General features: G+C 45.4%; 1 protein-coding gene across 3 annotated transcripts in view; it reads left to right on the top strand.

Moving 5' to 3' along the window:
• DENND4A (DENN domain containing 4A) overlaps positions 1-26,564 on the top strand; it is a 598,128-nt gene that overhangs the window by 412,797 nt on the left and 158,767 nt on the right. For 2 of the 3 annotated variants that reach the window (XM_086957985.1, XM_086957984.1), the window contains exons 16-20: positions 1,877-2,010; positions 2,566-2,701; positions 7,889-8,095; positions 12,485-12,613; positions 13,158-13,302. In XM_086957985.1, coding sequence (XP_086814111.1) covers positions 1,877-2,010; positions 2,566-2,701; positions 7,889-8,095; positions 12,485-12,613; positions 13,158-13,302 — 751 coding nt within the window. Of the gene's footprint in view, positions 1-99; positions 139-1,876; positions 2,011-2,565; positions 2,702-7,888; positions 8,096-12,484; positions 12,614-13,157; positions 13,303-26,564 lie in introns of all 3 variants that reach the window. The other variant, XM_086957983.1, reaches the window with a different exon arrangement.

The raw sequence follows: 26,564 nt of genomic DNA, 5'->3' as shown, positions 1-26,564 counted from the left end.
TCCTGAGAGTCCTGCTTTACTGGCTGTGCTGGATTCACTTGCTGTAGTTTCACGCAATGAGAGCTGTTGCTCAGTTGACATCTTGTTCTCATTCACAAGCTATTCTCAGAAAGGAACAATGGGGAGAAAGGCATGAAGGTACGTTGAACTTAAGTATGTTAATATTTTATGACCGAGCTTTAAGAATCTACATTTTGTTGGTTTTACCTTTGCAACCTGAATGCAATGTTTAACTTTTGTGAATTCGAGAACTACAGCAGTCGATGTTCCATGAGTACTATCAGGCGTACAATATATGCACATTGAATATCTACCAGAGGATGTTTAGCACATGTAAAGTTGTTTAGAATTTCTCTGTGAGAAACCCCTTCCCAAAACCTCTTTTTGGGGTTTCCCTCCTACATCTAATCCTAATATGTGTTTGCTGCTACCCTTTGTGAGGCTGCCTATATTGGGCAATTAATAGAAGTGGTATCTGAATACAGTCAAAGCTTCGACTCTGGGTGCTCGCCTGCTTTTGTGCATACGTTCTACCCGAAACCCCACATACTCACCCCTAAACTCTACATTTGTAAATGTGGAAATTCCACCTTGCCCTCTAAATTTCTGTAGTCTCATCTACCACACGTTTTACAATGTGCCAGCCCTGATTCCAGGATTTCAGCGTTACCTTTGCAATTACATTCATGTGTGCACCTAAATGAACTAAAGTGCAAACCTAGCTGTGCAAGTCAGGCCAAAACGATCTAGCGGCTGAGTTTTCAGCTTTGGAACTGGTATCACAAAATTCTAACCCTGGTTTCCACACGTGACCAATGCTTGCCGCTGTATCTTCCTGTGCCGAGTAAGTGTACAAATCAAAACCAGGAGTGTTCATAACCCGTTTATGACTAATATAAGCTCTGGATAAAACTTAAAAGTTACATTTAAATTAGACATGCGGGTAGACATACCAGTCATGATTTATACTCAGTTGGAGGTACTGGAAATTCTTACTAAGCAAGAAAAACATTGAGTAAGCACAACATGACAGTCAAACATCACAAGGCCCTAGCATAGATCCAATAATTAGTGCTGCACTAGCACACATGCATGTAGAGCAGAAATGACCTTCTAGCATCCTTTGAGACTTGTGTGAAGATATACTGCAAACTGAATATGTACCAAACCATTTCTACTTACTGACAGTAACAGGAAAGCCTGGGTCTGAAGATGATGTCCTCCAAAAATTCAAACTCTCCTTATCCTAAAGCGCCCGTACTCTACTACAAGGTGGTATTTAGTGTTAGGAAAAACTCCCCCAGATAACTGAAGAAACAAAATAATTTAGTGTAGCATTTTATATTAGTGTAGACCAGTCGTGGCAGGACTGTCCACCAAAAAGAATTACTCACTTGACTTTCCATCCACGGTTCCAAACGATTACTGCTATAGAGACATGGTCGACACATGCATGTAGAAAAGAACAAAGGGGATGACGATTATACAGTGATAGTCTTCTGCTTGCACCTGCTGATGTTGCATTTTACAGTATGTTAATTAGTTTTCCTTCATATGGCTAGTATTGATAGCCCACCAGGTAAATGGACCTTAATGACCTCTTGGCTGATCCAATGGAAAAAGAATATCTGTGTTATCAACATCTTCGATGTATAAAAGCGGCACCTGAGTTTAGAGAAACATTGCTAATGGTTAACCACTAAATGTGGGACAAATGTCTGAGATTTATTATTATAAACAAGTGTAGATTTTCACTTACTATAATATTAATACTCTTTTGCATGTGTATTTGATTGGGCTGTACATTTTTTTGCAGTTACACATTAAAAATGCAAGTTAAATTAAAAGAACTTAATTTTTTTTATCATTTACCTAGGTGGACCTGGAAAGGCCTGGGGAAACTCGTTTGATAGAACTTGACGAATCATATAAAAGTGAACACACAGTCTTCATCACGCCACCAGAGATCCCACATCTACCCAACGGAGAGGAGCATCCCATGAAGTACAGGTAGCTAATTAGGAAAAGGTTGTTCTCTTGTAGTTTTCTGTTTATGTAACCACTAGTAGCTACTCTTCAGAACTGACTACAATACCAAACTGCTACTGTTTTTCATGCATCTGATCTATGTTGAGACCTCAATGATTTTCTGTTTCTGAATGCTGCATTCGAGAAAGGCACTTCAACATAGTAATAAGAATTCAAATAGGTACTCTTGAAGTACTGCAGGCCTACATTAGAGACATGTAGACAAAAAAACAGAGATGATCGGAGTGCTCTGTTTTCTAACAAGTACATGTGATGAGTTGCTCTTTCTCTGGTCAGGCCACAACCTGCACCACTTGGCATGTAGGAAGCTTGAAGCCGAGAACAGTAACTACCCTGTGGGGTCCTGTTGGAGAGGGGTGGGAAATATGATGAGTCCAGGGAGGCTCCTACTCCACAGAGACAGATCTCCAGACTCCTTGTGGGGGTGTGGCCCTGCACACCCAACATATTCAAAGCGCTAAGCATCAGAAAAAAGCCTTCTAAAAGGAATGTTTCTTTTATCCTGGTTGTTTGCAGCTACAATGGATTTCCGGTACTAATCCAGGAGCTGTTTGAGCAGCCAGAGGGACTCCTGCAAACAAAAGCCAGCAAACTACACGTGAAGACCAGCAGTCCCGGCAGCCCGTCGCCAGTGTTCAGGAGAACCAAACAGGTGCTATATTTTCTACATCTTATTTATTCAGAGGTGTTTTCCCTTAGGAAATCCATATTTAGCAGAAAATTCGAGAGAGAGTTCTGATTCCTTTCGATAATATGTGTAGTCATTGGTACACAGCCATCACAGACCCAACGTTCTGTGCTGTTGCAATCATGTAAATGCAAAGACAAAAGTACTAGGGTTGGTCTACAACTATCACAAAGCCACGTCAATTCTATTCCTAGGTTTTTATTTACCTCATCGGTGCATCCTACCGCTGTAGCTCATTTGAACTCATTGGATATTCCCAACTGAAAACAAAGATTTGTCAACAGAAAGTCCATGGTTGGAAACGTCTGCTCGTGACATGGAGTTACATGGTAGTGTAATCGGGCTTTAAATATAAATGCAGAAGCGGGGTTACTTTCTATTCAGAGTACTTATTTGCTCCTGAGAAGTGTTGGTAGCCTTCCAATGAAAGTATTGCAGCAGAGCTGAAAAGTGCATGTGCTCTACCTTTCAGATGAAAGAAGTGCAGGTACTCTTCCAGGACAGTACCTGCCCATTTATTCATTGAGTGTCGCCCACATTTACAGATGTCAGGGAACCCAAACAAATGTACACATGCCACAAAATGCAAAACAACTTTTGATGGACAGAATGCAGAACAATGTCATACATTCACCCCAATACAGAGATCTGGGCCTAAATCCATCGTTTTTTTGCTCAGCATGCCATTCCAGTTTGAACCCAGCCATATGCATATCAGTCTTGACCCTGCGCCCAATGGGAACAGTCCAGCCCGAACTGCCAACTTACAGAAGAGTGAATGTTAGCTGCATTCATGCTTCTAGTTACAGCAATGGTTTCTGGTGACATCCTAAAATACCATGGAAAGGTACATGTTTGTGTTAAAGCCTTGCTCTGGAACATCGGTATGGATTTGCAGGATGTCATTGGCAAGAACAATGAATTTTATTTTCTTTCTAAAGTTTTGTTTGATTCAGTATGCCACAGTCGGAAAGAAGAATATCACCAATTGCTATTTTATGTGAAATGTAGTAGGTAGGCGCTTTTACTGTAACTGAAGAGGATTGATTTCGTTAATTTTACTTGACCTTTAAGACCTGTCTTGCTGCAGTCAGATGTATTTCCAGTGGTTCGCTGAGCTAACAGAGGGAGCTTATTGAATAAGATGCTTCTGTGTTTGCCTATTCAGGGCAATGTAATGCTGAGGGAACTAAAAGGGCTCGTTTACTGATGAGAATGTCAGACTTAGTGGACTAATTGGATGCGGTCAATTTACTGTTGAGGCAGGCTCTTCTGAACGCAGGGGCACACATTACGTGACTTTGGTTACATCAGGTTACATTTGGAAAATTATGTGAATTAACCACTGATGTCCTGTTGGAAAAAGTTCCTGTGTATGCAGTGCACATGAACTTAGCAGTCAAGCAGGTACACAATATCGATGTAGACACAAACACGGACGCAGATATAATGAATTTATTGTAAAAGGCAAACCTAATAGGGACACATTAGATCTTGTAAGAACCCCCTACCACCACCGTTGCTTTATGGAGACTGTTCTGAAAAGATAGATTTTTTCCATATTTTGACTTTTCAAAACTCCTTCATCGTCGGTAGCTCAGGTTTCAAATAATGTGCCTTCAATCAAATGTGCTGCTTCGTGCCTTCAATACGTGTGCTTCCTGTCTCTTCAAATACAGTTGCCCCCCATGATTTTCAATATAGGTGCTGCCCCTGCCCCTTCAAATATAGGCCTCACCCTATCACTTTAAGTAGAAGTGCTGCCCCTCTCCTTTCAAGTGCAGGCGCTGCCCCTATCCTTTCAAATGCAGGTGCTGCCCCTATCCTTTCAAATACAAGTGCCACCCCTATCACTTTAAATGCAGGTGCTGCCCCTATCCTTTCAAATACAAGTGCCACCCCTATCAATACAAATGCAGTTGCTGCCCCTATCCTTTCAAATGCAGGTGCTGCCCCTATCCTTTCAAATACAGGTGCTGCCCCTGTGCCTTCATTTTGCCCCTGTCCCTTCAAATGTAAGCTCCACTCAGGACCTTCTCCTGTTCCATTGAATGGGAGTCTGAAAACATTTAATTAAAGTGAAGTAGACTATTGTTTTTAACTCCCATATTCTGGGCCTGATATGAAAGATCACCACCTGCACTTTGGCCTTCTACTACAATTCCTTAGTTCACTTGTGTGATGAGTATTACATATATTGCACGCATTCACCAATGTATTAGTCCCTTACTTTTCTGTTAGTGGTTTGCCTGTGGTGAGGAGCTCAGTGGGGATTGTATCCATGGGCAGGATCAACGGGCCGATTGAGTTCTCATGTTTTGGAGTGCGTGAGAGTTTTCTCCGCAGATGGGTTTTGGTGAGAAGTTGGTCCTGCAGCCTGCCGTCCAGCCAGTGTAGAGTTGATGTATGATTGGCTTGGCTCTGCAGGTTGCATTGCATTGGACATGTGGGTTTTCCTGCTTGAAGCCTAACACTGAATTGGGTATGGCGGTGTGATTCACAATTTGGGATCCAGTTGCACACCACATTGAATGGGCTAGTTATTGCCTCTCCAGTGTGTTAGTTGGATCACTGTGCTCAGCTTGAGTGATGGCACGAGTTACTACTAGATCTTGTGTAGCCTGCTTTGACATATTTGTAAAGTCATCTTTTCTTTTTTTGGACATGGGAGTGTGCTTTTTAGCTGATTAGGATCCTATATGCGGTTCTGAGCAGTATTCCCTTGTTCCCAGTTCATGTGTTTTCCTGTATTCTGTTCCCTCCCTGTTTCCCAGAGGTTTGGTTACCCTTCCCAGCAACAGTATGCTTGACTTGACTGGTTTTAGGTGGTTTAATTCTTTAGGGTTCCTCCCTCACACAACTTTTAATACCTTTCTACACCTTGATTCTCATTCCCAGCCTATTTTTATTGATGAGTTAACTGATGTGGTTTATTCTGTGATGCTTGTTGAGTGTGGTGGACCTGCATTCCTATACAGGTAATTAATTCCTCTTAGAAACAGCGGCAAGTATTAGACTTGTCCCTCAAAAACTTTTTTCTTTTTTAATCGCACATGTAAGTTGAATGGCAACTCTGTCTCCTTTTTCACTCGAGTCTTTTGGGGAAGTGACCTCATCGCATCCCACCCTGACGAAAGCCCCGGACCTTTGATAGGCCAATAGGAAGGGCTGAACCATGTTGGTGTTTTAAATAGGGCCATAGGACCATTACATCCTTTACCCCTACAATTTTGTTTTAACCTCCCCCCCCCACTCCATTAATTAAGGATACTTTAGGAGTGGGTGAGGAATTTTATCTTTAAGGTTATGCCCCCATACACTAAGTCTTCATAAGTACTCCCTGAAATATGGTTGAGCCCACCCTGAACTTTAGGAGTTGGGGTGAGCCTGATGATGAAGCATGTCACTATTAGAGTGAGTGAGGGCTATATTAAGAAAAGGGTCCTTTTGCCTTCATACCCACCCACCAAAGTGGGTCGGCGAAAGTCTGGCGTAGACTTCTTTGATGTTCGCTACATTTTGCTTTCTCGAAGAAACCAGTCTGGTTCCAGAAGGGATACTACTTTGTCTATAAATATACTTAACAGGGAGGACATATCCCCTCAAACCTCTTGAGTGAGGACCTCTCTACCCTCCCGGGTACCCTATACTGTGAAAGGGACCTGCATTGGTGCCATGAATTATTCAGTGCTCCCTGAGATATGATCTGGAGAGTCCTGTGGCACCATAAGGGGTCAGTATTATCCATGTGCTGGGTGATTGCTTCTTAAATGATGCTTAGTGTGGAAAAAGAGTTGTTGGATTAGGGTCATTAGGGTGTTCAAAGATGGGAGAGATTTCTTCCACACACTGGTTTCTAGTGTGTGTGTTGTGGTGTTAGACACATGGTTACTGTGGGTGTGTTGCATTCACTCACTGCTGTTGAAGTCTTTTTCATGTTAACCGCATGCGCGCTAGCGGAATTCTGCTCCTGCGCTGAGATATTCAAAAGCGCATGTTACGTGACGAGCTGGGCTCGTCATCAGCGTGCGAGGAGGCTACGCCATGACGAGCCCAGCTCGTCATGAGCGTGGAAGGGGTTAAGAGAGGTGTTGCCAATGGTGTTCTCATGTAAAGTTGGGGGTGAATTGTGTGAGACATTGCGTGTCTTTTGTGTGACTGTTATAGGGGAACGATGTTGATGGTGTTCGTTGTGTATTTTTCAAGAGCAAAAATACAGTTTACCCAATATATTTCCGATAGAGCAATATATTTGATTCAGGTCTAAAGAAAGAGCGGGCACCGGGCAGAGCCAGACACGAAACCAAAGCCATCTCTGGTAAAAATGCTCAAAGCAACCCCACGCTGCAGGAGGCCCTGATGAGAGAGGGAGCACAGGGACTTTTTTGTGTCACTAATGGCAGCCCACTCGCCTATAAAAGCAGCCACCTCGCCTGCAACCTACTGGTGTAATGGCAAGAGTGGTGTTATGGCCACTCTGCCACTCGTACCAGGCATAGCAAGGAGTAAAAGGAATATCATAGCCGAAGGGGTTGCAGTAAAAAACTCCTAATTTTAGGTTTTGTCTATCTTTAAATGTGAGATGTATAGAATTGTGCTAGAAACTTTAGAGGGCTGGCAGAATCGATCTCAATTGTCAATTTAACTGAAAAGTAGTTGCATAGGCATATTACGAGCCAATATAAATAAGTCACTCCATTTTAAACTTAATAAATGCCACTCATGAGAGTTAATGCATTCGCATTAAACAAAAATACTCCTTGAATCAAAGAATGTACATTTGCAGTACCAGAGCATACTTTGGTTCTGCACAATGAGGCGCGTGGCTGAATGGGCAATGTCCTTTGCAGGATATGAGACTAAAATGTCTGAGTTTTAATTGAAATGCAGGGCTGGGTTGTCCCATTCCCCTTGTTTTGCCACAACTGCCCTGAGCAGACAAATGGGTTCCATGCATCTCTACTTTGCTGCCCTCATCGCTTCTTTTCTGCGCCATTTGTTCACCCAGTAGTAGTGGTCCCCATGCACTGTGAAATGTCTCCCCTTGACCCTGCCACGCAGTTTGAATGCTCTGGATAAAAGTGCACAAAGATAACCAGTCACGCCCGTTCCTCGTCTGTGACGCAATATTTAACGGCTTTCTGTCTTCAGGAGATCAAGTCGGCTCACAAGTTGGCCAAGAGGTATTCCTCCATCCCGCAGATGTGGTCCCGATGTCTGCTGCGGCACTGCTACGGGCTGTGGTTCATCTGCCTCCCGGCCTACGTGAGGGTCTGCCACTCCAAGGTGGGCGCTCTGAAGACGGCTTACGACGTGCTGCAGAGAATGCACTGCAAGAACATCGATTCGCCCGATGAGGTATGGCTAGATAGAGAGGTGTCTTAATTTTTAGATCGCTTTATTAACCACGGTGACAGTTGCAAAGTTCTACATGTGGCATTTGGCATTACTATTACATTACGAGCGTGGGGGGGGGTGGCGGGGGGGTGCTCAATGATGTATTACAAAACTCTGGAATGTGAAAAAAGCAATCAATGGTGGTTGAATGAAACGGGGTTGGATTGTATATTCAAAACTGTTTTTATTTTGTAGTGTGTTAACTTTGTAGTAATGATTGTAATGTAATTACCACGCTCCCTTTTTGGGAAGGAAGCTTGAGGTGATAATGATTTTTCAAATTTACAAATGCCTGCCTCTGGCGGAGTGGACTCTCATCATGACCTGATTCTTAAGCCGCTGGAGTTGCTCTCTCTGGTCGTCACTACCCATCTCGTGTCTGTTCCAGCGATACTCCCAGTTACTGGCTACTAGTCTCTCTGGAGCCTTTCCACTCATAGAACGATTTGAAACACATTTGAAAGCAGAATGGTTTCAGAAATCCTTTAATACATAGGCCAGGCCAGTATTTTCTCTACTCAACAGACCTGCAAGCCACCCTCAATTGGTGGATAACATGGAGCGTCCTACGTGTAGTTAGCACTTAAAGAACCATCATGAGATTTAGAGCTAGTATGACCGCGATTCTCAAATCTTTACACTGGCTCCGCATTAAAGAGCGGATAGATTTTAAGGCTATGACCATCTTTTTTAAAGCCTTCCACAAGGTTGGAGCCGAGTACTTAATCAAACGAGTTAACCTTTACTTTACATCCAGACCCCTGCGTTCTTCTAACAACCACATGGCTCTCGTGCCCTAAATACGCCTTGCTCGTACTGGTGGTAGATCTTTTGGCTTTCTGGGCTCAAAACTATGGAATAGCCTTCCGGAGACTCTGAGGCTTGACACTGACTTACTTTCCTTTAGAAAGAATCTAAAAACATGGCTCCTTAATCAATTACTGGCTTCTTCCACTCATTTCCCCCCGCTGTCTATGCGCCAGGACACTCTAGCTTGAGTAGCTGTGCACTTTATCAAATATTGTTTTTCATTTCATTAAATTTCATATGCGGCTTACATGCTCTACCACTGTAAGCAGGGCTGGCATTTATTTCCATGCTTCAAGAGATGGCATGGTGGGTAAGTAACACATGTACCATCCAAAGCAATGGCGCATGGGTATAGAGGGGCTGGTCTTGAGGGATGCTGAGCTTGCGCATGGCTCTATGGCAGGAAAGAAGAACTGGTGCTTCCCCAGCTGCTTCACAAGTGTGTCTCAGAAAACCTGCAGCGTTGTTCTCCGGTATTAAGCAAAACATACTGCAATGTTTTAAGTGAATGAAATAACTTGTAACATTGAAAATCGATTCATGTATAAACTGCTTGGGTGATTTTTAACACCATACCCTAACAAAATTCCTTTGGATTTTTCTGAACTGTAAGCTGTACATCTCATTCACTTTAAGTTTTTAGCTTACTTGCAATTTTTTAATAAGCATTTTATTTTTGGAGTTTTAATCGGGGTCCAGGGTGGTTACAGTTCAACAGATGATAGCATTATCATCACATTGACAGTATGGGCAATGTGCAAGGCTTACAGCACAGAGAAAGAGGAAAAAAAATACTTGCAGTATTTAACATTTTACAGAACAACTATTGAGAAAATGTTATGTGTAGATCAAACTAAATTGTGTCTATTGGGTGTTTGACCTGAAGGAGTTTGAAGACCTAGACCTGATCCTGCCACTCCTATTGTCTTATCAGTTTTATCACCACATTTTCATCAATTTGCGTATGTCTGAAGAAAACTTTGATCAACCCGTATTCAGTGGTGCACGCTCTCTTTGTTTACTGGGGTTCTTTGTACTTGAGTTCTATACTGGCTGGCTAGGCACTGTTGAACCCTACCCCTTTTCAAACTTTAGTGCTGTATGAAACCTAACATGAGATTGAGAGGGTCACACTTTCGATGCAATATGTCTGGTATTAAGTCAACTTGGTTTAGAACTAGTTTGCCCAGTAGCTCTAATCTACAAACTGGATTATACCCTACACTGTCAATGACCAGACTCCTAAAGGGTAGTGGGACTGTCTCTGGGAGCAGGAAGACTGAAGTGGTGTCCTCAATGGCCACTTGGGAGGGATTAGCCATCTAAGAGAATGATGCAATCAGCAACCTTAACAGCGATTCTTTTTGAAGTGGAGGTCCCAAATGGAAGTCCCAGGAACAGAAACCAGTGATGCTCAGAGCCACTCTAGACCGTCTGTGCTTCCAGCAGGTAGGAGGGGAAAACAGTTCCAACAGTGGGAGAGAGGATTCTCCCTCGTCTACAAATGGGAGTGGTTCGAAGGAAGGATGACGTTCTTGCAGGTGAAAAAAAGCTAGAGCCATCTTGAATAAAGGAAGGTTTGCTGTAAGCTGAGAAATAAAGTGCTGAAAAAGTGATAGGGTTTGTATGGGAAAGCTGCAAGGATTGGGGTAGTGGATTTTCAATGCACTGTCTAGAGCACAGAACAACACTGGCTCCTCACCACTGTATCTTACAAACATTCTAGAGCACAGGAAGAACCTGATGAAGGAAGAAGACTCAACCTGACTGTTGGGGAAACAACCAAAAAGCTCCCTTCACCATCTGGTTCACAAGGATGATAACTGCTGTCCAGGGGACAAATGGCTGGCCTCCTGTAGCTGCTCAATGGACTGAAAATGGCAGAGGACCTCCCTGCTGTAAGCAAGGTCCAGTTGATGACTTCGGACTGGACACTGACAGAGCCCTGGGTAGAAAGTGACTTGATGACTAGCAACGGTCCCTTAGGACCTGCAAGCTGTAGCAGAGAATAGGAGACACCTTTCCAGCAACAAGATTCCATATTTTGTGGACTTTTGGAGGACTGGAACAAGGTGCTGAGGCTTCTCCTGGGAAGGGTGCTCGTTCAACAGGCAAAATATTCTGATTTGTCCCACTAATAGATATTTGCTGTGAAGAAAAACTCTTCAGCTGACCTTCAGTGACATTATCCTACAGCATGGTTTCATGCCCAACCTTGCGCCTCCGACAAAAAAAAGTGACTTGCGCCTCGATTCCAAGTGCCCCAGAATATTCCCTGATATTTCTACACCCTGAAATTATCTTTACATGTGTCTTGATAATTCAAGTCAGATGGAAATAATGGGCATTAAAGTTTTTGGGGAATAAAATGTGGGAATCCATATTTACTCATCGATTTCCACGGTTGGCCCAGGTGTTTCACACTCAGATTTCAACCGCTTTACGCAATAAAAGTCTATGTGTGAAACATCACTGCTCATAACTCCGATGGTCCAGGTAACTCCGAATTGGGCCACTCGTCATTGAGGCACAAGTCTGAAGGTAAAACCTGTAACTGAGAAGAGACATCAAATCTACCCCGTCTAAAAGACAGCCTCAGTGGCTTCAGAATTCAACTTTGCCATGCACGGAACGTTTGGTGCCCAAACTACATGCTTCACGGCGAACTCAACTAGGATGTATCCAATTTTGAGAGACCGTTCACAGCTTGAGCCTCTTGCTTTGATTCACTGGAGGATTTTGAGAACCAGAAAAACATGTAAATCCCAAGGTTCAAACTTTGACTGCTGTGACTCACTTGGACTGCGCGTCCTCAACTCAGGCTCTGTCAGCCTGAAATCGAACCTGGCTCCTGGTCAACTGCAGACAGACACTTTGCATTTGGTGATTTCTAGGGGCTATCTGCCATAAAACATAAAAACCCACACCTCCAGTCTCCCTCTCCAATTCTGATCAATTTTGTGTATTTGTGCTTATTACATTTTTCTTGATTGGTGTGGCAATTTTATTATGTTGTGTTCTTAACTTTAATGTTGGTTGGTACTGATCGAACTTAGCTAACCTTTCTCAGTGGAATTAATCGCCTGCTGCATTTCCACAACTACAAAGAGTCAAGCAAAGATTCACATGGAAGTGTCGTGAGTTAATCAGAGTGTGTTTATTAAGTGGGCAAAATACACGCTCCTAAATTAATGACCCACTTTCTTGCTACTGATATACTATAATCCGTGCATATTGAAAGTAGCTTTCATGGGTAGACTAGGTTAGTGTGAGCAAGAGAACCAGTGATCATAAAATCTTCTTATTTGGATTAGATAAGGATTGTGACACGACTTAAATGTTGTTCATTAAAACCATAGTAAAAACATAATTTTAATTATTATACTATATAAGTGTACTTTGTGACTGTGCTCCAAATATTTTTTTCAAAACTCGGAACGTAATTTCTGAACATGAAAAATGTTTGAAAATTATTATTATTGTTTATTTATTTTATAAGAAGGAATTTTAAAGCCTTTGTTATTTTTTATTTGAATTCAGGTGTGCTACAGGGTCCTGATGCAGCTGTGTGGTCAGTACGGGCAGCCCGTCCTTGCTGTTCGGGTTCTCTTTGAGATGAAGAAAGCAGGTGTCCAGCCCAATGCCATCACATATGGTTACTATAACAAGGTGCGTTCTTTAGACAGAGTCAATGAGCTGTGAATAACATAAAAGACACATGTATGTACTATCATCGAATTACAACTACACGACTGACCACGGAAGGCAATGTACTCCATTCAGTGGGCAGTGTTTGTGCTGGGGCGCCTTATGACGCATGAATGCACGTTTCTTCTCATTGCATGGGCATTGTTTTCCACTTTAGCTTAATTTTTGGATTGTCATTTCCCTTATCCGGTTGAGTGTTGCCATTATCAGTACAGCTCAAGTTAATTGGGGAGTTTTGACACACCCCTGATTCACCTTCATGCATGGCAGCAGGCTTATGCGGGTGAAGTTCAAGAGGGACAATCAAATGCCTCATCTGTTCACAGAATGTGTGAGGTGAGTTGTGTGTGTGGTAAAAGTATATCTGCACAATTTGGCTTAAGATTGGCATCTTTTAAAGGGTCTTTTTCAACTATCTCTGCTTAAACAGGTGTAGGAAGGCAGCTGGGGGGGGGGTGATCCCAATGCCACCCTTCTGCTCTTATGTAATGTCATTTATTCACAGGCCGTTCTGGAGAGCATCTGGCCACCGAGCAATACCGGGGGCTATGTGCTGTGGACCAAAATTCGAAATGTGGTGCTTGGAGTGGCTCAGTTCAAAAGAGCTTTAAAAAAGCATCCTGCAAACCCGCCCCCTACGACCCCCTCAGGTAATCCGCACTTTCCCTCCTTCCTGTAGGTCTTCATAGTATTCATGTATGTCTTTTATAGAATATATTATGCATGCTGAAGTAACCGAAGGCGTGAAAGTTATTTGATTTCCTGATTGTAACCCGTTTGTAGGATTATCCACAGCTTGTTATGTGCTTGTCTGAGTACATGTGCATGTATGGGTGTTTGGAGAACCTGAATCTAGCTAGAAACCAATGGACTGCTGAACAGAAACTGGGTCCCACAAAACGATTCAGGATCATTCACAGTGTGGCAGAATGTCATGTTTGATCATTTCTATCATGTCGAGACGGATGTTCTCTGAAGAGGTGAGCTGTCAGTTCCCACCTGAATTGTAAGTGGGTTAGGGAAGTTCTGATGTCTGTGCTTCAAGCAAACATACAATTGTATTGCCATTTTATGCTATTGGCATCTGGTAAATGAATATTTTAAATTACTTTGCATGTATAGTATACGTTAAATATTTTAAATAAAAATAATAATAAACTGTAGTATATATTATTTTACTTGCTCACAGGGAGATCTGAATACCGGTTTCCGAGATCTCCACTAACAGTTGAAACGTTGCTAGTGTAAACATTACACTCGTAAATTCTGTATGAGACTCCACACCATAATTTGAGGGGATAGAGACGTGCAAGTGTACACTTAAGTGTAAATAACCTCTTCGAAATGGTGAATAGAAAAAAAGTGCATAGTTACACCTAATAAATAAATACATTATTTATTTAGTGTGGTGTTCAGTTAATAAAAAACATTACAGCAGTTAAAAATACAATATTTTGACATTTGTAAAAGTTCAGAAAATGTGTATGTATAAAAGGCTGATTAAACGCAGTTCATAGACTGAAAACCAGTTCAATGCAAAGGGCTTGTCATTGGCCAGCAGAAACTGAATCTCGTATACAGATCTACATTTCACGAAATCCCAGCTCTCAGGCCCACCCTGAAGTAGTCGGTGAACCGGGTTCCTGGAACATCAGGGCTTTCTGGGCTCCAGTTGCATCAGTTGGATCTATTCACAGCTGGTGTCCGGGGCCCCAAAACAGGGCTGGACTGGCTGTAGAGGGTATCGGGCATTTTTCCGGTAAGCTGGAAGGGTGGTGGCGGTTTTGGACCGGTGGGGGTCGTTTTTGGTACAGGGGCCCAGTTTTGTAGCTGTGCTGCAATATCTGCCACCTGTACCAAAAGCAGCAACAGCAGTGTTTCCCACCAGCACCCCCCCCAACACCCTCCCAACACCCTCAACAGCTGGCACAACTTAGGTGCCGGGGCTGGTTTGTATCCCAGTCTAGCCCTGCTCCGTTACTACTCTGCCCCAAACGGAATAATCTCTTCTCCAGCACTTGACTCTCTGAGGGTAGCGAGGCAGAGCAGTTCAGGGTTTACTCAAAGAGGTGAGGTGGGTTAGACATTTAGAACACAGTTTAAGCAGTAAGGTCAATGTCCAGTCAGTACTTTACTTTATAAAAGAAGAGCACTTAATACACTCCAGAAAATACACTACTCATACAACAAAGATACACAGTGACAAACAGAAGTCTCTACAACCCCCTGGGCCAGAGTTCTGACCCTAAACACCTTTATAGTACCTTGGCGCTAATCACTACAAAAACACAGTTAATATTGCGTTGTACAGACCACGTTGCAGACGGTTCCTCTTCAAGCTAGAGCAATTTTACCAATACTTGTATTGCAGTGTTGTGGTTTCAGCAGTCAAATGTTCCTGGCCTCCCACTGTCCCATCACCCAAAGCAAAAAAAGTGTCCACCCTTCCTTGGCAAGCCCACTGCTCTGGTGATGTCAGGGGTCTGAATAGCGGGGCATGGTGTCTTGGCATAGTCACTGGAGTCCCACTATTCCAGGAGCCATTGGGCTAGATGTAGGAAGGGTGCCAGCCCACCCTCATACCCCTGATGATACAAAAGAGATGGGTCCTGTACCACAGAGCTAACTGGTCAACTGGTCACAGCTTCTAATGGCAGGGCATCCACAGGGACGATGCTACTTACTGTCAGAGGAGGATAAGGAAGTACAAACTTGGAGACTATACAAGTCCAGGGGCAAGGATTCAAGTGTTCAAATGTTAACTTCTTCTACCGGGCACACTTCCCTTAGCTATAGATGGTAACTGGAAGCACACTCAGGCTCTCACAGCACCGGGGATGTGTCGGGCGCAGTAGTCTCAACGTCACAGACAACATGGAACTTCCTCAGTCTCCCTCGATGTTGATGTGCAGCAAGTTTATCTTTTTTATCTTGAGTAACCATCTGAGTCGCCTTGTGTTCCAAGGACAGACTAGCCTCCACAAGCCTCAAACTGTTTGGCCTATCCCTGGCTTTGCAAGGCGAATAGCAGTCCAACCTTTGAATTCTACTTCTAGATCTCAGCTTCCTTGCGACCCGTGTGGGTGCCTTGTGAGAAAAGACCGTGATGATGCTAAATCAATAGGTTCGAGGCATGTGGGCTGCTGAATTCATATCTGTGCATAGATCGCCGCCTAGTGTTGGGTCCGGATGATTGCACATTGTTGTCCTGGAAGAGTCTTCGAAGTATCACGAGATAGGTGGCTCCTCCCCTGGACTACAGTGCGCATGGGCATCGCCTCCATCCCCAGATTGTTTTTTTCCGCCATTGGGTTCGGATGTGTTTCGGTTCCCTCTGTCGGAATCGATAGTTGTTTAACTTTCCTTACTTGAGACCAAAAGGTCTTTAGGACTCGCGTCGGTATTGTCCATCGTTCGGGTTTGTTTATTCATCGGCTCCGAAAACTTGCTGCCCTTCCGCGTGCTGTCGGCGCGGACGGGCCTACACGACACTCCAGACTACTTCAACATGGAACGAACTCCGTTTAAGAGGTGCCCGGTGTGTGCCTCAAAGTATTCACACCTCGACGTGCACCCAGTGTGCAACAGATGCTTGTCGCCGGACCACGACGAGGCCAGGTGTATGGCCTGCTCCCAGTTCCGGTCGAAGAAGACTCTCAAGCTTCGTCGGGCCGCAAGACTGCAGGCCCAGTTATCGGCACCCCCACCAACCAACATCTTTGAAGAAGACGTTGAAGACGACACCGTCCTACAAGTTTCGGACTCTAACCCGGCGTCGGAGGATGAAAACTACGACGCAGGAGATGAAGAGTTCGAGGAAGTCGTCGAGGAGGTAGGGGACGACGACGGGGCCATTGCCACCGTGGAGGATAGCTCAGAGGAGGAGCATCCTCAGACTGACTCCGGGGTCAATCCCCATCATAAGGCCCAGGTCGAGGGATCGCCTTCGGGCCTTACCCAAGACCTCAACACTTGTCCCTCGGCCCCGCCTACGGGCCCCGCCAAGGACATTGGTGATGCGCCACTACCGGTACAGAAACCGAAAGTGAAACCATCAGGGTCCGTACCATCTGTATCGAAACCGAAAGTGCAAGTCGCACTGGTGGGATCAAAGGCTCCAGAGGCCTCGCCGCCGAAGAAACACAAGATGGCCGCCGAGATCAAGAGCCACGCCAAGATGGCCGACCCGAAGACCCCAGTGTCGAGGCCGAAGGCAAAAACGCCCGACGCGGCTGCGTCGGCGCCGAAGCTGGTCGACGCTCTGAAGAGCCGCGTCGACGCCAAGAAGGTCGATGACCCTAAGAAGGCCTCCAAAAAGCGTCAGGACGAGCCCAAGGCTCTGGCTCCACCGATCCCGGTGGACAAAGCCAAAGGAGGTGCTGTGTCGGCTCCGAAGACTGCGCCTTTGGTCTCCGAACCGAATCCGGACTCGGAGGACTCGCTCGAGCCAGTCCAGCCCTCCCCGTCCTTTACCAAAAAGGTCGCGGAGTCCCTTCAACGTATTCGGAAGGAAGACGTGGCTCTCGGGCCGAAGGATGTGGCGCCGAAGCCTCCACAGAAACCGGCGAAGGCGCAGCCGCCGATCCACTTCACGCTGCCGCCAAAGACGACGCCGAAGGCTTTCGCTCCAAAACATGGGGCCGGGGTGCCCTTGAAGCTGGTGTCTACGCCTAAACCATCCTTGGTGGTGCCAAAGCCACGGCACCAACCACTAGCGGACGAGGAGCGTCGGGAGGTTGTCATCGACGCCAACACAGGCAAGCTCTCTCTCCTTAAAAGGAAGATCACCCCGGAGCCGGTGTTGGAGCATTTTCATATTCCACTTAAAAAGAAGTTGGACTCTGCGGGCACTTCTGCCCCTATGGAGCCTGCATCTCCACAAGGTCTGGGACTCTCACCCACTCACTCTAACGCTGGGGAGGGTGACGAGGACGAGGAGGAGGAGTACAATTATCCAGCGTACTCGGATCCAGAGGAGGTCAATGAGCCATGGTCTGCTGGAGGCGACCCTGAGGACCCTCAGACAGGACACGAGCCGCAGCTTTTTGCTGCAAAGACTTCACCAATGGAGGACTCTGCAGCCTTCAACGCTTTGATTGAAAGAGCGGCGGCCAACCATGATGTCGACCTCCACGCCGACCCAGTGGATCTCGATTTCTTTTTGACACTTTCTCAGCGGCTGAAAAGACCGTCAAGACATTGCCAATGCTCAAGGATGTGCTAAAGCATGCGCCAGAGGTTTTCAAGGAGCCCACCCGGGCAAGAGTCATCAATCCTCGCATTGATAAAAAATGCAAGGCGGCGCCCACTGACCCAACATACATCAAGGGACAGTTGCCACTTGACTCTTTGGTTGTCTCCAACGCACGTAAAAGAGCCAATTCACGGGTGATGCTCCTCCCCCTGACAAAGAATCAAAGGTGTTTGAGGCATCAGGGAAACGTATTGCTGCGCAGGCAGCCAATATATGGCGCATATCAAGCACGCAGGCGCTACTTGCACGCTACGATAGGGCGCACTACGACACCCTAGAAACACTTCTACAGCACTTGCCAGATCAGTATAAGGAGGGTGCGGAAATGCTGATTCAGGAGGGTAAACTCATTACCAATGCCTCCATCAAGTGTGCTCTAGATGTGGCTGATACCGCCTCGCGAGCCATCAATACTAGCGTTCTGCTACGCCGGCATGCATGGCTCAGAATATCAGGCTTTAAACCAGACATTCAGACCACCATCCTCAACCAAACAGTAAATCCAGACCACCTGTTTGGACCTGAAGTAGATGCCACACTCGAAAAGATGAAGGAGGACACTGACACCGCTAAATCTATGGGTGCCCTTCAGTCCCAGCAGTTTCGGGGTGTTCCTTTCGCCGCTCCAATAACAGAGGCACCTCAAGGGGTCAAGCGTCACAATCCACGCAATTCTATAAAGCTGACACCCAAACCTCTTAACCAACAAAGGTAGGGGTGGATACCGTAGCAACAACGTCAAGGCCAGAGGACGTGGAAATAACAGCTCCAGGTCCTCCACCGCCAGCAAACAGTGACGCCTTGTCACTGGCCCCCTACCACACAACACCTGTCGGGGGGAGACTCCAGCAGTTCCTGCCTGTGTGGAGGTCCATCACCACGGACAGGTGAGTCAAATCTCTTATTCAGTACGGTTATTGTCTGGAACTCACTTCCATCCCACCAAACATACCTCCAAGGAACCGTCCTATGTCCGGTGAGCACTTGCACTTGTTGCAGCAAGAAGTTCAGGTCATGCTGCAAAAAGGGGCAATAGAGCTCGTTCCACTGCAGGAAAGAGGAACAGGGGTTTACTCCCTGTACTTTTTAATCCCAAAAAAGGACGGATCTCTCAGGCCCATCCTGGACCTCAGACCTCTCAACATGTACATTCTGTCAGAGCATTTTCATATGCTTACTCTGCAACAGGTTCTCCCACTGCTTCAGCAAGGGGACTTCCTGGCAACTCTGGACCTCAAGGATGCATACTTTCACATTCCCCTGCATCCTTCACACAGAAAGTATCTGAGGTTCACCATTCAAGGCCAACACTACCAGTTCAAGGTTTTGCCCTTTGGGGTCACCACGGCGCCCAGGGTCTTCACAAAGTGCCTGGCGACAGTGGCGGCGCATCTAAGGCGTCAGAACATCCACGTATACCCCTATCTGGACGACTGGCTCATTCAAGCAAAGTCGTACGGACAGTGCGCCAACCACGTCTCCCAAACCATTCACCTTCTGCACGATCTGGGATTCTCACTGAATTACCCAAAGTCCCATCTCCAGCCCGCTCACATACGGCAGTATCTGGGCGCGACCATAAATACTCTGGCGGCTACAGCACAGCCAAATTCAGTGAGGATCAACAGCATTCTATCGCTGATTCAAAAATTCAGACCTCAACACTCACTTCCAGCGCGAGTGTTCATGCAGTTGATCGGCATGATGGCCTCCTGCATCTCCATTGTCCCGCACGCGAGACTACATATGCGCCCGCTTCAGGAGTGCTTAGCACGTCAGTGGACTCAGGCTCATGGGCAATTGAAAGACCTAGTGTTGGTGAGCGGTCGGGCATACAACTCTCTGCATTGGTGGAATCCACTAAACCTTTGCAAGGGCCGACCGTTCCAGGAGCCTGTGCCACAGATTATCCTGACGACGGACGCTTCTCTCCAGGATTGGGGAGCGCATGTACTCCACTACACCGTGCAGGGACTATGGACACTACAGCAGAAGAAGATGCACATCAATCTGTTGGAACTGATGGCGATCTTCATGGCCTTAAAGGCGTTCAAAGTACATCTGTGCAACAAGGTCGTGTTGATCCGGACGGACAACATGACGGCCATGTACTACATTCAGAAACAGGGAGGCACACACTCTCCACAGCTGTCTCATCTGGCTCAGAGCATGTGGAAGTGGGCCATTCAGAGGAACATCTTTCTCATGGCAGAACACCTCCCAGGCAAGGACAACCAGATGGCGGACCTGCTCAGCAGGCACAGCCACCAGATGCACGAGTGGGAGATACACCCATCAGTACTCCAACCGTACTTTCAGACTTGGGGTCTTCCAGAAATAGACCTGTTCGCCACAAGGGAGAACGCAAAATGCCAAAGCTTCGCCGCCAGGTTCCCACACCCGCAATCGCAGGGCAATGCGATATGGATGAACTGGTCAGGCAAATTTGCGTACGCTTTCCCCCCAGCACCCCTGATACCGCTGGTGGCACGCAAGCTCAGGCAGCACTCGATGACCCTCATCCTGGTTGCTCCAACATGGGCTCGCCAACCATGGTACACCACGTTTCTGGAGCTGTCCGTGGTACCGCATCAAAGGCTTCACCTCACACCCAGCCTTCTGACGCAGAGCCATGGCGACATTCAGCACCCAGATCCGCAACAGCTCAACCTGGCGATCTGGCTCCTGAAGTCCTAGAGTTTGGCTACCTCAATCTTCCCCCGGATTGCATGGACATCATTCGGGAGGCAAGAAAGCCCACTACTAGAGCCTGTTATGCGGCCAAATGGAAGCGGTTTGTCATTTATTGTGCAAACCACATCGATCCACTAGATGCTTCCATTCAGAACATCATCTGTTACCTGTTTCATCTGTACCAGTGTAATTTGGCATATACTTCCATCCGCATTCACCTGTCTGCGATGGCCGCATACCTCCAAAATAGACAGCACCTTTCACTTTTCAAGGTGCCTGCTATCAAAGCTTGTCTGGAAGGACTCAAAAGGGTCATTCCACCACGGACCCCTCCAGCTCCAGAATGGAACCTCAATGTGGTTCTTACAAGGCTGATGGGTCCTCCCTTTGAGCCACTACATTCCTGCGAAATTCAATTCTTGACTTGGAAGGTGGCTTTCCTAGTAGCAATTACATCGCTACGGAGGGTGAGTGAGCTGCAGGCCCTCACAATTCAGGAACCTTACTTCCAGGTCCATGCTAACAGGGTAGTGTTCCGCACTAACCCTAAATTTCTGCCCAAGGTTGTGTCTCAATTCCACATAAACCAAACAATTGAGTTGCCAGTGTTTTTCCAAAATCCTGAGTCACTGGCAGAGCGGATGCTCCACACCCTTGACGTCAAGAGGGCACTAATGTACTACATTGACAGAACCAAAGATTTTCGAAAGACTAAGCAGCTTTTCATTGCCTTTGCGTCACACCACAAGGGTAACGCTATTTCCAAGGCTGGTATTGCTAGGTGGATAGTGAAGTGTATTCAGATCTGTTATGCAAAAGCTAAACGTACTCTTACAATTCCACCAAGAGCCCACTCCACCAGAAAGTTGGGGGCCTCTATGGCCTTCCTTGGAAACATTCCCTTAGAGGACATATGTAGAGCAGCCACATGGTCTACCACACATACATTTACAAAACATTACTGTGTAGACGTGCATTCTAAACAGCAGGCAGCTGTAGGGCAGGCTGTTCTCAAGACACTTTTCCAAACTGCTGCAGCTGGCACGGGCGGCCGACGCTAATGGAGGGACTGCTATGTATTCTATGCACAGATATGAATTCAGCAGCCCACATGCCTCGAACTGCAAATGCTACTTACCAGTATGCATCTGTTCTTGGCATGTAGGGCTGCTGACATTCATATTGCCCACCCTCCTCCCCGGCGCCTGTAGCAGCTGCAGTATTCATGTATATGCTCATGGCATGGTCATCACTCACATAGTTCACTCCATCTCGGCCACAATGGCTAAAAACAATCTGGGGATGGAGGCGATGCCCATGCGCACTGTAGTCCAGGGGAGGAGCCACCTATCTCGTGATACTTCGAAGACTCTTCCAGGACAACAATGTGCAATCATCCGGACCCAACACTAGGCGGCGATCTATGCACAGATATGAATGTCAGCAGCCCTACATGCCAAGAACAGATGCATACTGGTAAGTAGCATTTGCACTTTAAACAACGAACTGGCAAATGAGACCAGAATGTTATCATTCCGTGGAGACAAGCTAATCCAATCAGAGGATCTGCTATTTTTGCATCCTTGGTGCACTTTCAATCCTGTGGCAGATTTCCTGCATGTTCACTGTGTGCTCAGTCTGTGTGAGGAGGGCTCTTCCAGTCTCTTGGTACCTGTCTATCCTTTGCCCAAGAGAGGAGTTGTAATTAATTCCATACCAGGAGGCCCTTACCATCACCTGTCCCAGCAGGAAAGGAAGGGATTAGTCCCAAAAGAAGGAGTCTTCGCTAAATACAGATAAGAGCTAGTGCCTACCCCAACCCACCAAGTCCCTACTAAGATTTGGGGGGCACGAGGGAGCTGGAATGTACAGTAGAACAGGTACCAGCTTAGCTTACATTAAACACAATGGCTCACCATCCTTCCCAGTGAACCCACTAGCTTTCAGTACACACATACCACAAAGGCAAAAAGAACCCAGGTAAGGGAGATTGTGCAGACTTCACTAGGTGGGAGCTGGTATGACGCCCCTCTGAGATGTGGTGCACTATACATGCCCCTCGACCTCAGAGCCAAGGTCTAGGGTCTTATTCCATGTTAATAGGAAGACCCTCAGTGGACATAATGTGATTTTCATGTTCACTGAGGTAGAGAGCAAGAAGATCTAAAGTACCTGCAAATGACTTGCCATGAGATCAACATAGGGCAGACAAGCACACACTCCAAGGCCTTGCAGAAGACTTCCTGTCCCAACAGTCGTGAGGAAACCATGGCCAGTAGAATCAAAGCTCCAACGCATAGCTACATTTCAAGAGGTCTGTGCTCTAGGGCCCATCCCATCGCAGTTTGTAATATTTATTGTTGGTTGGTTGAAACTTTGCTAGGAAGGTTGTCATCGAATGATCAGTTATCCATTCATGATATAGAATAATGGGTTATCCGAGAATTTTTCTTTGTCAGAAGTGGATTAATGATAAAACTGTTGGTTGTCCAACATACTTAGTACCAATTTCATGAATCATGCAATGTTGTGAATAAAGAAACTGTCTGTTGAAAAAGAAGACCAGTTTGTTTTGCAGGTTTGTAAAAGTTGGTAACGGAACCAGACTACTTTGTGTAGCAAATGCTTGGTAACAACATATAACTTGAGTTAAGGTTTCTTAGTAGTAGGCACAGAACATGCATGCTTGATCCTCTTGTCTGCTTCCATGCTTGTTTTACTCCTCTTAGGTCAGAGAGCCCAACACTGAAATGCAGATATTTAATCCTGAGTGCCCATGCTATTGAAACTGCATGATATGTAAAACGTTTTTTTCTTTGCATAATTGTCCTTGATTAAGCTAGAATGAGTATGGTTGGTGAATTTTTGAAGGTCTTTGTCATGAGACAATAAGGAAATACGTTTCTTCAAGAGGTATTCGAAGTTGGCATGTAAAAGTACTTGTTCCCACAGTTTTGGGATTCCTAGCTCGTTCAAAATATTTGAATTTGTAACGCACAAGCGTATAGGTGTGTCAAGAACCCCCCTTAAATATGGGGCACACCCAAATAAATTTCGTTAGCCCCAAGAGAGTATTTGTGTATCATCTCCCTTCTGGAGAAAAGAAAAACAGATCTCTCTTACTTTTTTCTATAATGAGTTAGACTCATCTAGATTTAGAGTGTTGTGAGTCATACAATCGTATCAGAGATACTTTAATCTGCAAGGGTTATTTATAGTTGGGCACACCCTTACCCAGATCACTGAAAGTAGTTGAGACTCACAGCAACTGGAGTTTAGAATGATTATTTGTACACAAACCTTGTGCATAGTAATAATAATAACTATCATTTAAGTACCCATCATATAAAACAAAATGAAGGTTAGAAAACCCCAACGCTTTTTAACTTGCACATTCCTACTGTCTAAAGTAGTTCATTTAAATCCTACCTGTATTGTCCACCTCCAAATTATGGTTTTAGCTGAATTGTTAGTGCCATCTGTTTGTATATTATGCCAAGCCATGTATAATCCTAGCATTACTCTGAGGAGCTTTGTAGTCGGGTATCCGCTCTTTAACATTCTCCTCAAGTATATGCAAAAAGTAGAATTGAATCAGTCTTGACCCTGCTCCCTATAGGAGCTTTCCAACCAGAACTGCCTGGCCAGGTACCCCCCCGGAACGGAAACAAGTATCCTAGGAACGTTTTTGGGGTATCCCCCTTCATCAGCCAGGATAGCTTGACTCCAGTGGCATGGCGAGCAAGGGAACGAATTAGGGCGACAAATGCAAAAAGAACACTTGATTGACGGAACGCTGAACAATGTCCAACATTCACCTCCAGTACAGAGATCTGGGCCTAAATCCATAGTTTCTGTTGCTCATCATACCATTCCAATTTGGACCCAGCCATATGCAAATCAGTCTCGACCCTGCTCCCTAGGGGAACTGTCCAGCCCGAATTGCCAGGCCCTCCCTGGACCAGAAACTAGCATCCTAGCTACAGTTTCAGGGTATCACCCCTCATCAGCCAGGATAGCATGGCTCTGGTGGCAAGGTGAGCACAGGACCCACTTCTGGGCATACCCTTTCCACTTAGGGTGACAATTGCAAAAAGAACAATTGATGGACGGAATGCTGAACAATGTCCTGGGTTGCTTGGGTTCCGGTTCAGGGAGGACCTGGTTTTGCAGTTTGGGGTTGGCTGTTCCCATGAGGAGCAGGGTCAAGCATGATTTGCATATGGCTGGGTCCAAACTGAGGTGGCATGGTGAGCAAAATAACGATGGGTTGGTATGCTATCCCGAGCGATTGCCAGTGATTAGACAAATTGCAAGCATCCCTCAACACCTTTTGTGTGTTTCATGTACCGCTGTGGATGGCAAAGGTATGCACAGACGTGGGTCCCATGCTCACTGCGTCACTGAAACCAAGCTGTACCTTGCTGATGAGTCCATAATTAGGACAACCCAGTTCTGAGTTACTTGTGTTCCTGTTCAGAGGGGACCTGTGTCAGTCTGGGATGGACTGTTCCCATGAGGTGCAGCATCAAGACTGATTTGCATATGTCTGTGTCAAACAGAGGTGACCTGTGAGTATAAGGCATGGTGAGCAAAATAACGATTGGTTGGGATGCTACACCGAGCAATTGCCTATGGGTAGACAAATTGCAAGCATTTCTCCCATCACCTTTTGTGTGTTTCATTCTCCTCAAGCAACCTGTTTTTGTGTTTGCCCCTCCTTTATTCTTAGGCCTCCTTCCTTAATTATTCTCTTAGGGATGGGTGTTTGTGCACCTTCTTGCATCTGTATTGCTGCATGAACAATGACTCAGTCAAAGACTCATCCGATAGGCTGGTAATTGTATCAAAACATGCTTCCTTTCACATTAGCTCTGTGCTCGGCTGGGCAACCTTGAAATGTTAAGTGCACATAGCGTTCTAAACAGCAGAATGGAAGATTTTCTCTTTTTGTTATTTTTGTTAGTGCAACGAATTTCAGCCTGTTTATAAAATGATATGGAAATCTCAATCTGGTACCCATTACTACAGTTTCAAATATTAATTTCCTGGACCCTAAACCTTCAACTAGCACTCTCTAAAGGATTGGGGCGGTCATGTTTCACATACAAGTAGACATCATTTGTATGTAACTCCCTGCTATTTGTGTCAGGTATGGCAGTAGATATACATGTGAGATACGCACATGTATGTAACCTTGTGAATTGGGGCCTAAATCCTGAGTACCCAAAACTTTGAACAGCCCAGATCTCAAGTGACACTCTCCTTACTATAATAATAATGGTCATCATGAACACAGGCTTTATAGTTAAGTACTTCCGAGGGATTTAGTCCAGTTCCTTTTCTTTCTATTGCTGAAGTTATAGCGTGTATGAAGAGAGCAAGGAGAGAAAGTAATCTTGAGTTGTTCAGCCCCATCTCCTTGTTAAGTGGGACCACTAGAGAGCTTGTCTAAAATAGTTGTCAAAAGGTTCAACTGATTACGCTTATGTTAGATTTTGCAAATTGCAAGGGAAATTGGTCTGGGTATCTACTTTTACCATTGTAATGTAAATATTTCCTACTGTTTGTATCATACTATGTGCCAAAAAATGATGCCCCAGAGTTAGTGTTACTAGCGCAATCAAATAAAAGTATGAAGATTATCGAAATGGAATCCACAATATAGTCTGGCGTTTCTCTGTATGCAGACCGTGTCTTAATATTCATCCAATATATTTTGGAAAGAGTTCTAAGATTTAGACATCATATGAGAGTTAAGAGAATGAGGTGGATTAATTGTACATGAAGGTGCATCAGGAGATGAAAATTCCACATCCAGCCTTTGTAGGATGCTAGCTCTGAATAAACTATGCTACAGTAAGGTATAGTGTACACATAGTCCAGTGGAACCTCAAAGGTAGTCAGAGGTAAAAGTAGGTAATATCTTACTCACTATTTTTGGTAGTGTGGGCGAGCAGTAAG

The sequence above is a fragment of the Lissotriton vulgaris genome, chromosome 2_1 (assembly GCF_964263255.1).
Source record: "Lissotriton vulgaris chromosome 2_1, aLisVul1.2, whole genome shotgun sequence".
NCBI lineage: Eukaryota > Metazoa > Chordata > Amphibia > Caudata > Salamandridae > Lissotriton > Lissotriton vulgaris.
This window is presented reverse-complemented; position numbering and strand designations above follow the sequence as displayed.